The sequence below is a fragment of the Acipenser ruthenus genome, chromosome 9 (genome assembly GCF_902713425.1).
Source record: "Acipenser ruthenus chromosome 9, fAciRut3.2 maternal haplotype, whole genome shotgun sequence".
Taxonomy (NCBI): Eukaryota; Metazoa; Chordata; class Actinopteri; order Acipenseriformes; family Acipenseridae; genus Acipenser; species Acipenser ruthenus.
Window position 1 is genome coordinate 45890939 of NC_081197.1, and position 14141 is coordinate 45905079.

Genomic DNA, 14141 nt, shown 5'->3' on the forward strand with positions numbered 1-14141 from the left:
ATGAGTTAAAGCTTTGTGAAAAGGGCATGCTGTTATAAGAAAAAAAATAGTAATTTGCTTTCAAATAAAATAATATAAAATAATATAATTGACTTAAGTAGCGGGATTTAGAAAAATATAGCGTTACTCATCCCTACATGTTGCTACAACTGTTTAAATAATGTCATTTTTCTTTTCATTGTTAACATCCTGACAACTTTTTACACTTATAACTTTAAAGTCTGTTTCAAAGCTCTTTTCAAAATGGCCGCCGTGTTTGAGATCTGTCCTCTAAATCACTGCAGGAAGAGTGATTTAAAAAAAAAAAAAACATAAGTGCTTTGGCTTTTCTGTTCTGTATCACATCATGTATCATTATTGCTGTGTGTTTCACAATGTGGGCATAAACCTTAAACTAGGAGTGCACTAAAGCGGGCATTTTGAAAACAGCTTAGAAACTTTAAAGTTATAAGTGTAAAAAGCTGTCAGGATGTTAACAATGAAAAGACAAATTACAGGTCCTTTATTTAAACAGTTGTGGCAGCACGTGGGCATGTGTAATGCTATATTTTTCAGAACCCTGCTACTTACTCTTAAATTCAAATAAGTATTTAAATTTCTCCAATGTAAAACAATCCTAAAAATCAATGGTTTCATTCTTTTTTTTTTTTTTTGAAGATCTTGGTAAAATTAAGTAATTTAATTTATATCCGATCAATTGGTATAAAATTAAGATTTATATAATTAAGATGAAGTGCTTGCCACCGACATATCCTAGAGTAGATCTTACTTTACCTATATACTCTTCATTCATGTTTTTCTATGCTTTGTTCTGCTCACACATTTCTTCATTATCATGAACTTTGAAAAAGCATTTTATTTTCCATTTTAATGAAGCTTTTGTTCCAGTTATTATAGTAAAGACTTTATGTGTTAAGGACCCAACTCCTTTAGCTGACGAAAAAAAAAAAACGTTTTGGGAAAATCTGGATCCATTTTCATGTTGATTTCTCATCAACAATGTGTCACAACAGCTGTGCTTAGTTCATTTGTTTATATTTTCAACTACAGGACACAAGATTATGTAAAATCAATACAAACCAATAATGTAAATCTGAATATTTTTGTACATTGGTGCACTTAGATAATAATTCGGCCAAAAAAAAAAAGAAAACATGGAAATGCCAAGTGCTTATGTCTTCCCAGTAATGTGACTTTTATAACAGTTATTGAATTGTACTGTAACTGTACATAGCGTATATATCTCAATGTTCTGAGCATGGTGCTGCTGTAGCTTGAGGTTTCTCAACGCCGTCCAGTGGGGCTGCTTTATAGTGAGTCACTTCACCAGACACTATGAAGCCTTTCTTGTAGAGCTGATATTCACTTCAAGTTTTAAGGCAAATCAAGTTGGTGACGTGGGACAGTAGCGACTGCCTTTTAGTGTTGACTATTAACATTTCCAGTGGTGTTGTCCACATTTAATATCTGGTGTTGAAGTGTTAATGCCTTACAGCTAACAGGCATGGTTCCAAGAAACAAAAAACTGTTCTTTTGAGTTTGCCGACTTGCTGAAAGATGCAAACTTGTTTTTCTAACTGTTTCCTCTGTTTAATAGCTTTGATTGGTTAACCAATGGCAACCCAGTTGCTTAAAGGGAGTTGTAGCTGATTAAATACTGTTTTCAAATTTCAAGTATTTTTAACACAGCATTACAACATTGTGCAGGTAATTACAGTGTGAGTGGACAACGTTTATGTTAACCTTGTGTTTGGACTGACAGGAGAGCATTGGAAAGGAAAGCTGTGAAAATCAATCAATTTATTATGTTTGTTTGTTGTTTGATCTCTTTCTTTTTAACATGTATTTGAATGCATTGAACCAATGAGCCATCTATTGTATATATTCAGCATGTGTTTCACATACTGCAGTTGTACAATACAGGATTATTTTGGGCAAACAAACATGGCAGTTCTTGATCCACTGTACAGTGTACAGTATGAATTTGTTTGCTTGAAAATGACATTGTATCTGACTCTACAGGTATGCCAATACAGTAATCCATCACATATCCGACTGCAGTGGGACCAGAGTAAGGGCAGATATGTAAAAAGGCGGCTGAATGAGTCCTGTTTTAAATACCATTAGACACAGTTGTAACAATTACTGTATTCACACAATTATTGTTTTGAGATTCAGCTTTTATTAGGGAGCTCCCTTACATCCCTTGTTTAGAAAGATAAAGGGTATTAATGCTTGGGTAGCTGTCTGCAATGTGGGTGCATGCATTCGCTGCTGAGTGACAGGCAGGAGATCGAGACAGAGGTTGAAGTTGATACACCCCGCAGGCGAATGTGATTTATTTACAAATCAACACACTGAACAGCTCACGTGACACTACCAGCAATGGCAGCGCACGGATCACATACAACACAGTGTACGAAAACTTTGGTAGGATCTACAATATCTGAACTAATCTTCTCTGTTCAATAATAAACTAACGTTGCTGAAGAGGTTGATCACGGCAGATAAACGGATAGGGCGGATATGTGGCAGGCGGATACACAGCGGATTACTGTACATGTAAAAATGATGTTTATAATAAACTTTTCTATTTTTCCGCTGTGCTTGTTTTACTGTCTGTATATTTGACTCTTCTTCGTATTATCTAAACCTCATTTGTAATTAGATTTTATCATCCCTTGCTTGGGATACAGTCCCAGCACCGTATGGAACTGCCACTCCAGCTGTGATGAAACTTAGTTAGGACATCACAATCTGTAGATATATAAAGGATGCCTGTATGTTTGTACGTCGTACTAAATGCATTACTAGCAACACAGTTAATGGCCCTATTTAATTCAAAACATTAGTGTAGAGATAACTGCCATACATTATTTGTAAAAATAATCAAGGCTATACAGTTTGTATAAATTCAGTTTTTATGCAGAACAGCTAGGTGTTATAATTAAAGCAAGATTTGCTCCTTGCACGCTATTAGTAGCTAAAATAGCTTTGTTGTATCCATTTATATTTCCTGTAAAGTGAACTGTTAAATTGTTATTGAGCCACTAGAAACAAACTTCACGAGGAGAGATGTATGACTCACTTTCCTGTGATAAGTTTACTGCAACATTGACATAAACATCTGAAACCACAGCTACAAACATTGCTTTTATCAGGACTTATCACAGTGATTCATAGAGAACTATCCCAAAAAACACTCAAGACCTAAACAGGGCCATTTATTGATAGCTGCAGCATCATTTGTTGTAAATCTCGTTAGTTTTCATGCTTTAATTCAACATTCTTCCATTATAGAAATAACCCTGATATCTAGTTTTTATGATCATTGCTACTAAAAGGGTATGTTTTCTGTGCATAAGATTTGAGATACTGTACCTATAAAGAGTGGGACATCTGTGGACAAACATTTGAGAGGAGTTCTCTGCTGTCTGTTAGTATGAACAACCAAACGAGCAAGATGGGATGAATGGCCTCCTGTCGTTTGTAAACTTTCTTATGTTCTTATGAAATCTTTTCCACAGCTGTTCATTTACAGTGGTCCTTATCACTGAAAAATGTATCTTATCAAAATTGGTGTTTTTATTAACTCCTCTCAAGGATGGATATACGACTCCCATTGCATAGCAGTTTGATCCATTCCTGGTTTTACTGTGAGTTTAATAAGATACACCTGAGCTTGTTACCTTTACACTGTTGCTAATTAAGCTCGCAGTAAAACCTGGGATGGGTGAAACTGTTTTGTAATAGGAGTCTTCTTTCCACTCCTGCATCTGCCGTTCAAGTGTGTTTTAAATTATTCTGGGATAGCAATGAGTCACTTACAGTAAACGCTTAGCATGCTTTGTATTGACCAGAAATAATTTTACTACCATATACCGGTAATGTCATTTTTACAGTATGTGCACTGAATCTCATTTGGTCACTGTGTGTTAATGCTATTCTTTGTAATGCATTAAGTTTCCTGTTAATGCTATTCTTTGTAATGCATTTTTCAAAGTCTTGGTAGGGCATCTTCTCCTACCCCATAGTTTACATAAACATTTCAAAATTAAATGAAAACATTGTGATCAAAGGGGATAAAAATATAATGCACAGGTATGTTGGAAAAAGGTTGTATCAAGGCATTGTTGTTTTTTAAAAACAAAACAAAAATATGTAAGGTTAAGGGTTAATGAAGTAAAAAAATAATCTTCAAGTGAAGTACAGTGGAGGTAGAAATGTGTTCTGAAATGATCATCCAGCCCCTCACCCAATGTCAATTTTACATCATGTAATGAGTCCACGTTATCTAATCATTTGTGCATTTTCATGTACTTGAGTTATTTCTTTTGCTGGTTATGCAGTAAGCTGGTCATGAGGGTAAGTACTGTGCCATACCATTTGAAAAGTTCCCGTCTTAAATGTACCTAGTATCACTAGGGTTAGAACCTCCCATGCTTTTGCAATTTTGTACCAAAGTTTGGTGTATAGAAAAATAGATCTATAACATGACTCGGTCACCTTAGTTATTTAAATGGTGTCACATCTAAATATAGCCACTGTTTGAAAAATAAAAATACGAGCAACACTGACATTTTACTTATTTAAACACTTAAACTATATTTACATTGACTTTTAATGAGCCAAAATTTCGATCCACCAGCGGTTATATCAATTGAATAGACCCCTATATCCCTGTTCCCTCCTTAAAAAAAAATTCCATCTGCTTTAGCTGTCAGTATTTGATCTTTTAGTTGTGCATTCCCAGCAGCTACATCCTGTCCTTTACACGGTCTGTGTGTCGTTTCATGTTTTTCTGTTCAGAGCTCCTGCAGGCTTTTCCATGTCATTAAATCTTTCTCTTGAATTGCACCTCCCTCCCTGTAAAGCTCTAAATCCTGAACTAGGGGTCTTGAGGAATTTTACCTTCAGTAGCAACACGTGCTGTATATAATGTAAGAGCAGAACTCACGCCTTTCTTGTGCTCATCATACGTATTTATAGACACCTTTTCTCATTTGTGGGTTTATGTTCACCGTATCAGAATCTACAGCACAAATCTGAGGAGGAGAGTGAGGAAGAGGAGAATGATGATGATGATGAAGAGAGTGAAGAAGAAGAAGATGATGAAGAAGAAACAACTGTTCAGGAAATGACAAAAGGAGAGCCAGAGGCAAAGAATAGTGATGTGATCTCTGAAGAACAACATGGAAAGGTACACTTTATTTCACTGCTGTATTCCATTAATTTCAGCTTTCATGAAACTGTTTTAGGCTGCTGTTCTAGAAGCCAAACACTTTCTAGAGCAGTGTAATGAATATCAACCTTTATTATTAAATATATATATATATATATATATATATATATATATATTATATAAATAAATAACTCTTCAGTTAAATTGTGCCCAGCTATAATGTACCATAGCTGGACAGTGTTCCTGCTGAAATTTGGGATATTTTTCTATGGGCTTCTACTCTGTATAGAGTATTATAAGGATAATGATGAGCTGATAACAGTCTGTAACACTTTTATTTACAGGAACCTGAATTCGTAAAAGATGAATCAGTACCGGATGGTGTACAGAAAGGTATGCATGATTTCTTACTGTAAATATTATTTTTTATGCCATTGTTAGTATTACTTATTAAACAAATCCACCCACAACAGGGTTGCACTCTGAGTCAGACAGATTTTAGTTTGCTTTTGGAAAACTCTCACTCGGTACTCCTTGGTTATCAGCCTCCCTCCTTTATGCAGGTGCAATCCCCAGTTCTTTCCATATGGATTTCCAGGCTGCCCCTGTACAAAAACAACTACTGAGGCTTATTGAAAATTGACTGGTGGGGATCTAACCATATTAGTGTCAAAATCAACACAGACATTCAAGTAAAAGTACATTTATGCAATAAATGTTTTCACATATGTGAACCACTTGTATAGGGGAGCTATGGGCACAGGAGGGTTCACTGAATCATTGAGAAATGGCAACACTAACTAACCAAATGTAGAAAAAATGGAATAACATTTTCAGCTGAGGGTGTTTTAATAGATGCAGCCTAATTAGCAACTTTTCATGTATGAAATACAAGTAATCACCTTCTTTTGAAGTGGAACAGCAATTGCTATAGTAAATGACATCGTCTTCTGCAGCAAATTATGGTTAATCTCCCGCTTACTTTGATTACAGTGTAAAAGAACTAGCGTAGGAGTGTGCTGGAGGCTGAGCCACAGACTTTCGTCTGAATGCTACTCTTGATATTCCATCATGAAGACTGCTGTGTTTGAAAGAAATATGTGATATTGTAAATACTCCCTTGCCCTTGTCAATTATCCACCTATAAGCAGAGTTACAGGACACCACTAACCATCTTTACAAAACCTCACCCTAGTGTTCTGGCAGCTCCTGATATCTGGTGGTCTTCATAACAACTAGTAACAGATAATTATGGACTGAACATATCTAATAAAGTTGTTATAATGGCATTGCAGACAACACTGTAATTCAAGCTAAAGATTCGGATGACAATATAAACCAATATAGCGAAGGTTTGTGAGTTCATCTAAATGCAGTGATTGAATAAACAGTCCGTATATCTTGCCTAGCCATCCACATGGTTCTTTGGTTGTTGTCGTTGTCATTTTCACTTTTCCATGTTCAACACATGTTCCTTTTAAATATGTTTTTCCTTTTTAATATTTGTCATGTGAATCCTCCTCATTGTCACAACTTCTAATTTTCGATCATTCAGAGGTTTCAGTTCGTACAGTATATTGTTCAGTGTGATTTACTGTTTGTTTGCTTCAGTACCGTTCTTGGCAGCTGTTTAGATTGAGAAAGTGTGAAAGTTTTGACTCATAAAATATTGTCACTGCTATTATATTTTGGCTCTTTTTCCCACTATGTCCTAATGGTCGGACACGATTTGTTTAATTTAGTAATGTAAACAAATTATGCTAAGAGTTTTCTTGTACTCTTTTGCTGCTCTCTACTAAAATAGAGGGAAGACAGAATGGAAGTAAATGACTTTTCATTTCAGTGGGAATTATTTGTATTTATTTATTTTTTTAAACACCCCCCCAGACTCTTTTTATGGACAAACCCAGAACAAATAGCAGATAAACAGGAAGAGAGAAGAACAAAACTCGGTAGCAGTGGTGCTTATTATTTTTAGTTTAAGACAATTGTTAGAAACACAATTATAGCTAAGACATTTCAGTACAAGAAATAACCAAGATGCAAAAAATGATCAATAATACTGCATACGTCGATTGTTCCATCCCTACATAAAAAAAAAAACTAAAAAAAAAAACTATTTTACACAATGCCAAAAAATAGGACATAGTTGTAACAAAATCTTGGACATGGACTGGGGTTGCCTGTCCCTAGACTAAACGGTACCATCTTTTGTCAGTCTTCTGCGTTTCAAATAAAAATATCCATTTCATTGGGGGCTGGAATGTAAAACATTTAATTACTGTGGTGCTGTGTAGGCTGTAGCCGGTATAAAGGAATGTGTATATATACAGAAATGTAAATATAGCCCAGACTTAACACTGACCCTGGTGTCAGTTCTAGTGCTGGTAGAAGGCCTATGAAAGCCTTTTAATGGAGCACACTAGAGCATTCATCCACTTGCTTTTCTAAATATGACTGCAGAATGCTCCTACTGTAAACCAGGCTAGCACATTGCTGGGGGATGTTACATGCCTGTTTCAAATGTAAAGGAACTTTAATAGAATGTATGTACAATGCACAGTTTACATTAGAATACTAATAGAAACCAGTTTTGAGGACAGTATTGGTGTGTCATTTCTTGATGTTTAGAAAAATGATACCATCAGCAAAGGACTTGAGTCAAAAGGGCAGTTTCATCACCTGTATATGGATGATGGAGTACCCTTCCAGTGCTATATCTGGTAGCCACGGAGGTATTAATCACACTTTTATGGTTTGGTTATTACAGTCCTCTTTACCAGCCTTTCTTGAAGGACTGCAGGGTCATGCTATGAAAACGTTTTGTTACACTGATAAGTCATCGGTTATCTGACTAAAGGCAAGCAAGGCTTTTGTAGTGATGCATCTTCACCAATACAAAGATGTTTGATAAAGGTCTTGAAATTGATAGCAGCCTGATATTGAAGATTTAGCCCGTGTACCAAAAGTTACGTTTTCATGGAACGGCCCTGCTGCCAGAGTTCCATCTAGAATGAGTTCCATCTAGAATGAGTTCCATCTTGAATGAGGTTTAAAAAGATATTGCTGTCTGTATTCTGTTTATGTTTTTTAACTCCTGCAGAAATGCTTACAGCTATTTTTAACTCTGTTTCTGAAGAGCAAGAGAGTCCCAAAGCTCAGGACCCCTCTCCAGCTGAAGAAGTGAGAGAAGAGGAGGCAAAAGAGGAAAGCAAATCGAAAGGCTTGTTTGGAACAAACGGAAGAGTAAGCAAAATCGATCCAAAAATACTGTGATTATTACATGTTCTTGGTTGTAAAGGTGTAATGGAGCATGATGCTAATAAGAAACCTTTGAATTTTTATCCACCAATCAAGGTAGTCTCAATTAAAACCCTGGATATCAGACATTACCTGCATGGTTGACCTTTTCTCAATGTTAGCCTACAACTCAAGCTGTTACCTACCTGACGCGATCAACCACCAGTCAGTAATGTCAATTAACGTCTGCCAAACTTTGATGCAGCTGTCTTTGTGTTCCTCTTTGTTGCAGATTTCTCTATTCAAGAGAAGGTCGATCCGAGAAGACAAGAAGCCAGAAAAAAAGGGTGAAGTGAAACCAGTAAGCACTCTTCAGGAAGACAAGCCCAAAGACAATCCAAGCGGCTCCTCTAGAAACCTGGAAAACAAAGACCTCAACCAGAACAACGCTGGGGAGAACACTACAGAGCCCACACAGTCAGTCCAGGACGGTACTGAGAAAACACAACGCACCCTGGAAAAGAAGTCACGATCTGCAACATGTACAATACTCTGATTTTGTGTATATATATATATATATATATATATATATATATATATATATATATATATATATATATATATTATATATGCTTCTCGAAAGCCACTAGGTGCTGCATGTAATGTTCAAGCACTGATTTCAAATAGAGGGAAGTTACTACGCACAATCGTGAGTTATGATACATGCTGGATCACCACCACAACTTGTGGTGCTAATTTATTAATGTCAAATATTGGGACCTTTACATCACAATCATTACTGTTTGATTTTTGGTCTATGGGCAACATTTTTGTGAAAACCTTTGTGTGTTTTTGAATTTGTGAAACTCAACTGTACATATTTTATGTAACACAGAGACATTTATTTATATAAATATATTTCATGTAAAAGCACAATTTGCACTTTAAATTGGAACAGTACATAATATATACATATATAGTTCTATATATGATAATATGTTTCAGGGACATTTTTTCACCAGTTCTCATTGCAAAGCCTTATCACCGCTTTGTGTTGAAAAGTATTGGTGTTCTGACATCAGATATACTGTATTGAAAGGCAGCTCTTTTTCAGAATATGTATTTTTTCATTCACTACCTACTAAAAATTGGTATGATAAATTAATCCATTTGGCAGTATCAATGTTGGAATCCTTTTTGATTTAAATAGAATATATTAATGTTGGAGTATTGCCTTTGTTTCCCCTCATGTATCAGGATTATTAAGTTTTGATCAGGCCACTGACTTTGTTGTTTCACCTGATATATAAAGTTAGGTACAGATGTTTATCAGAATACTTGTACGCTCTAATTTTCAGAAATGGGGGTGCGGTTTAAAAAATTTCACACTGTTTCTTTTGGCACTGATTGGCTGGGACTCATTGTCAATATCTGATGCGCTTTTCGTCTTGCTTTGTGGGTAACAGCCTAAATTGAAGCAACAGTTATGTAATCATGCCTTATGGAGATATATAAAAAAAAAAAAAATACTCTCGACTTTTTTTCTCTTAGCATTATCTATTTTCCTTATAACAGGTTTAACATTTTTTATTTACATTTTTTAATTGTATCTATAAAACATCTGATCCGATCCAGCATAAATTAATTTCAGGTGATCCACGTATTATGGAAACCTGAGTCACAAAAACTAGGATTTTTTTTTTTTGTATACATTCTACTGATTAACGGGTTAAAGAGGGTCTTGACTGTAGCAATTGCATGCCTCATCCAGCAGAGGGCACTGTAGATCATAGCAAGGATCTCCTACTCTGCTCTACCTAGATTTGACACTAGTGCAGGTGGCCTGTATGCTTTTCCCCCCAAAAAATCATAACAGTATCAAGTTCATGAATTCAATCCAAATGGAATTTTACTCCCGGTGTTTTCTTGTCATTATATTGTCATTGTATCACAATGATTTTTAAGAATGTGTCATTTCCCCTGCTTTTATGGTTTAATGTTAATAGTCCAGGTGTTATTATTCTCTATTCTTTACAGATCTAATAAAGGCAGCGCTCACAGCATCTAAGGCTTTAGATACTATGTGGTATTTTTTTGGGGTGTTATGTTGGAAAATTTTAAGAGATATATTTACTTCTAAGGGTCAAGTTGCAACAAAATCCTGGACTGGTTAAAACACCTGAAGATATTAGCAGTGTTCCCCTTGTTGTATTATTACTGCTCCATGCTGCTCTAGAGACATATAAAGTGCAGCTTTTGAATGTTAAACCCTATTATGATACTATATCATTCCAGTAAGGTAATATAGGGTTTGAAGAAGGTGTGAGTACACTTTACACTTGAAGGGCAGTGATATGCCCTGTGTGAAATCCATGTTGGGGGTAGTAAGGTTTTCCAGATTGGCATTGAACTATACCAGCCGTCTTTGAATAGTTCATTATGAAAAAATCATCCTCTGTTCTTTCATGTGACAATCAACATAAATACATGTCCCACTCTGTGCCAGATGTGCAATTTCCCTGAAGCCCTGCTATTAGCTCATTGGCACTTATAAAAGAGTCTTCTAGGTAAACAAATGTTGCGATTTTATTGAAATCAAAGTCGATACAAGTCCTCTAAATTGTAATCACAGTGGAGCTTTAGTCGCATTTTTCTATTGGACATTTTTATTGTATAAATGTAAAAATCAGGGGCACTGGTTTTTGCCCAGAGATCCAAAGACATCGTCAGGTAAGCATTAGGGGTGTTCATAGTTTTAGACTTTCAACATTTAAAGGTAATCACGTGTTAACATTTAGAATTGTGCCTAAATGTTTAGTAGTTGTCGACAATATGCATTTTATACAGTGGTAATGGATTTAATATTCAATATTTATTTAAACTCTCATCCATGTAAGCAAACATGTTGTACATCTCTAGTCTTACACAAGTGTTTATACAAAGTAACAGCACTCTATTGGAAGTCCTTCTGCGTTGTTAAAAACATTCCTACTGTGTTATAAGCATAAATGTTTTTATTGCTCAAGTTTAAACATTTAAGAAATTAAACGTAATCTAACACCCCTGTTAAGTACTGGTTAATCGGATAGCATAGTCAGGGTGTTAAAAACAAGCTTCATTGCTGTGTGGGATACCTTGGGTTTTCAATAACAAGCAAGTATGCAGAGGGGTTGTTTTTAATCTGACTATAGAGGACTCACTGAAAAAACAGTTTAACTGTGTTTTAAAAAACGAGTCCCCCAAATCAAGGTCTGTTTTTGGTTGAGTGAAAGCGCAGCTTCTGCAGAATAGGTCCAATTATATACTGTAGGTCATAAGGCAGCAGGGGAAACTGATCATAGCTCTACAGTGATTGAAAACTGGGAAGATTTTCTTTTGATTATTACTTCAACCGGCAGTGGAGAAATAATTAAGTTCTCCTCTGCAGTCTGTACAGCTGGCATGAATATGTTTTCATATTGCCTATTCATAAAACATTAGCATGTCAGTAAATGCACAGAAGCTTTATGAATACGCCCTATTGTGATTTGAGGCCTTAAATGACACTTTGTATATAAGGTATATTTTTTAGAAGGAAATAAAATCTCTTGTAGTTTTGATGTTTATTGTGTTGTTTGCCTTTTCATTAAATTTGTATGGCTGTACACCACTTTGTAACTCAACTTGTATCCAATGGAAATATGTATTTACATCTTGTTTGATACCAGGATGTGTTTTCTGGTTTTATGTCTAATTGTGCTCATCTGGCATGTGAATGCGACATATACTTCAGTTTATACTTGAAAAAAATAAATAAAAAAATTATGGAAGTTGATTTTAACATCATACGTGTCTTCTTGTCAGTCCAGAAGCAAGCAGCAGTAAAATGGCATCAATCTGTGTAAAGCCTTCAGCATCTAATACTCATGTTCTAATACTCAGATCAGCTTCAAGCGTGGTTGTGGTCAGTGCCTGTTAGAGACTATTCCTTGGCCATCATACTTGCAAGACCAAAAAGTATGACCCCATGCCAAGTTGTGTAAATGTTTAGTTGTTTGTTATTATTTAATTTTTTTATGATACACCACAATCATTTAGCAGCTGGGAGTCCTTTAGGTTATGCTGCTTTTCAGAGAGCACAGGCTTGTTTGGATCACATCCTCAGAAAGGGAAAACATTGCAGACAACATGCCAGTCGATATGTGATAGAATCCAAATGTTTCACTCTTTTGTTCTTTTGAGGAATACTTTTGCCGTTGTCTAGAATGAGAATTACAGTGAGTATATTATTCTACTATAGAGATTAAGGTACTTTTAAGTGGTTTATTGTAATGCCTGGAATTAAAAATACCTCCTTTGTATTGCTTTTCATAAAACCATTAGTTGTTACTTGACTAGTGTTATTAATGTCAATGATTTGTTAATGTCCTAGGGAATGGATCAGAGGTAGTGGGTGTGCAGTGGTGTTACATGCTTGTGCAAAGATCCTCAATCTGATGAAAAGAAATGGTGTATGTTCTGCTTCACCTGTGCTGCATGCCTCAGATTTCTGAAATGCGACTACTCCCCTTTGAAGCAAACTTTAAAATAATGCTAATGTTATGTAGGTCACCCCCTGGCATAAAATTTGATCAAAGATTATCAGCTTGTTTATTTACTCAATTCAACACCTTATATTGTATATATGTGCCCATTAAACCCTTACTAAAATTACAGGGTGGCCATAAATTACAATTATCAGCACATGGGAGACAAGATGAGCAGATAAAAAGAAATTCATAAATGTTGCCACCAGATGGGTGTAATTGCAGCGCTAATGTGCATAATTAATAAAAGGAAATGCTGAAATCACTTGGATGCTGGATACAAGTTCTGTCAGTATGACTCCACAAGAGATGGCAACGGAAGCTTTTCTATCATCATGGGAACAATGCAGAAAAAGCAGTTTGCTGCTAAACAGAAAAGTCTTTGTCGAGGTCCATGCAGAGCACAAACCACAAAAAATCTGGTCGTGAGGAGTGAATGGCCAGCAACCAATCTTGTGGAAACAGAAGACAAGGCACCACTCATTCAACATGGAACATGTAGGCGGTCCAACAAACAGGCATACCGGGGTCAACCTTTTACAAAGATAAAGCTTCGGCAGGAAGTGATTGCAACAGATCACCTGCCTTGACATGATTTTGCACTGCTGTTTGTTGTGCGCCTGGAACTTGATCTCAAGTGACAAAGTCGCTAGCATTACTCAGAACATGTTGCGATTGGCTGTTTTTATCATTATTCCTCGATTGGATGCTGTAGTTGATAATGAGGGGAGGACATATTGAACATGTACTGTATAAATGTATTAATTCTTTTCATTATACATCATTGAGGTTTAGATCAGTTGGATTGGTCAGTTACAATGCTGCTTAAAGGGTGAATGGAACTTTGTTGCACCATGTTCTCAGGAAATGTAACTTGAAAGCAGACAATCTATATAATACAAGTACAGTACCATATATCTGTCTAGGCTACTGACTTCAATGGTCTGATGAACTATTGCCACATATGCTTTTTTTTTTTTTACCTTCTATGAACAGCAGTCTGGTAGGACTCATGAAGGCGTCAGGGACATCCACTCCTTAAGGTAAATAACATACAGATACTATCATGTTAGTACAATTATTATTATTATTATTATTATTATTATTATTATTATTATTATTATTATTATTATTTATTTATTAGCAGACGCCCT

At 35.7% G+C, this 14141-nt stretch overlaps 1 protein-coding gene across 2 annotated transcripts in view; it reads left to right on the top strand.

Annotated features, from left to right (window-relative positions):
- LOC117405235 (X-linked retinitis pigmentosa GTPase regulator-like) overlaps positions 1-12227 on the top strand; it is a 33552-nt gene extending 21325 nt beyond the window's left edge. Inside the window, exons 14-17 of one of the 2 annotated variants that reach the window (XM_034008138.3) lie at positions 5030-5200; positions 5527-5575; positions 8286-8428; positions 8715-12227. In XM_034008138.3, the coding sequence (XP_033864029.2) occupies positions 5030-5200; positions 5527-5575; positions 8286-8428; positions 8715-8978 (627 nt within the window). In that variant the 3' untranslated portion in view covers positions 8979-12227. The remainder of the gene's footprint in view (positions 1-5029; positions 5201-5526; positions 5576-8285; positions 8429-8714) is intronic. The other variant, XM_034008139.3, reaches the window with a different exon arrangement.
- Positions 12228-14141: the final 1914 nt, after the last annotated feature.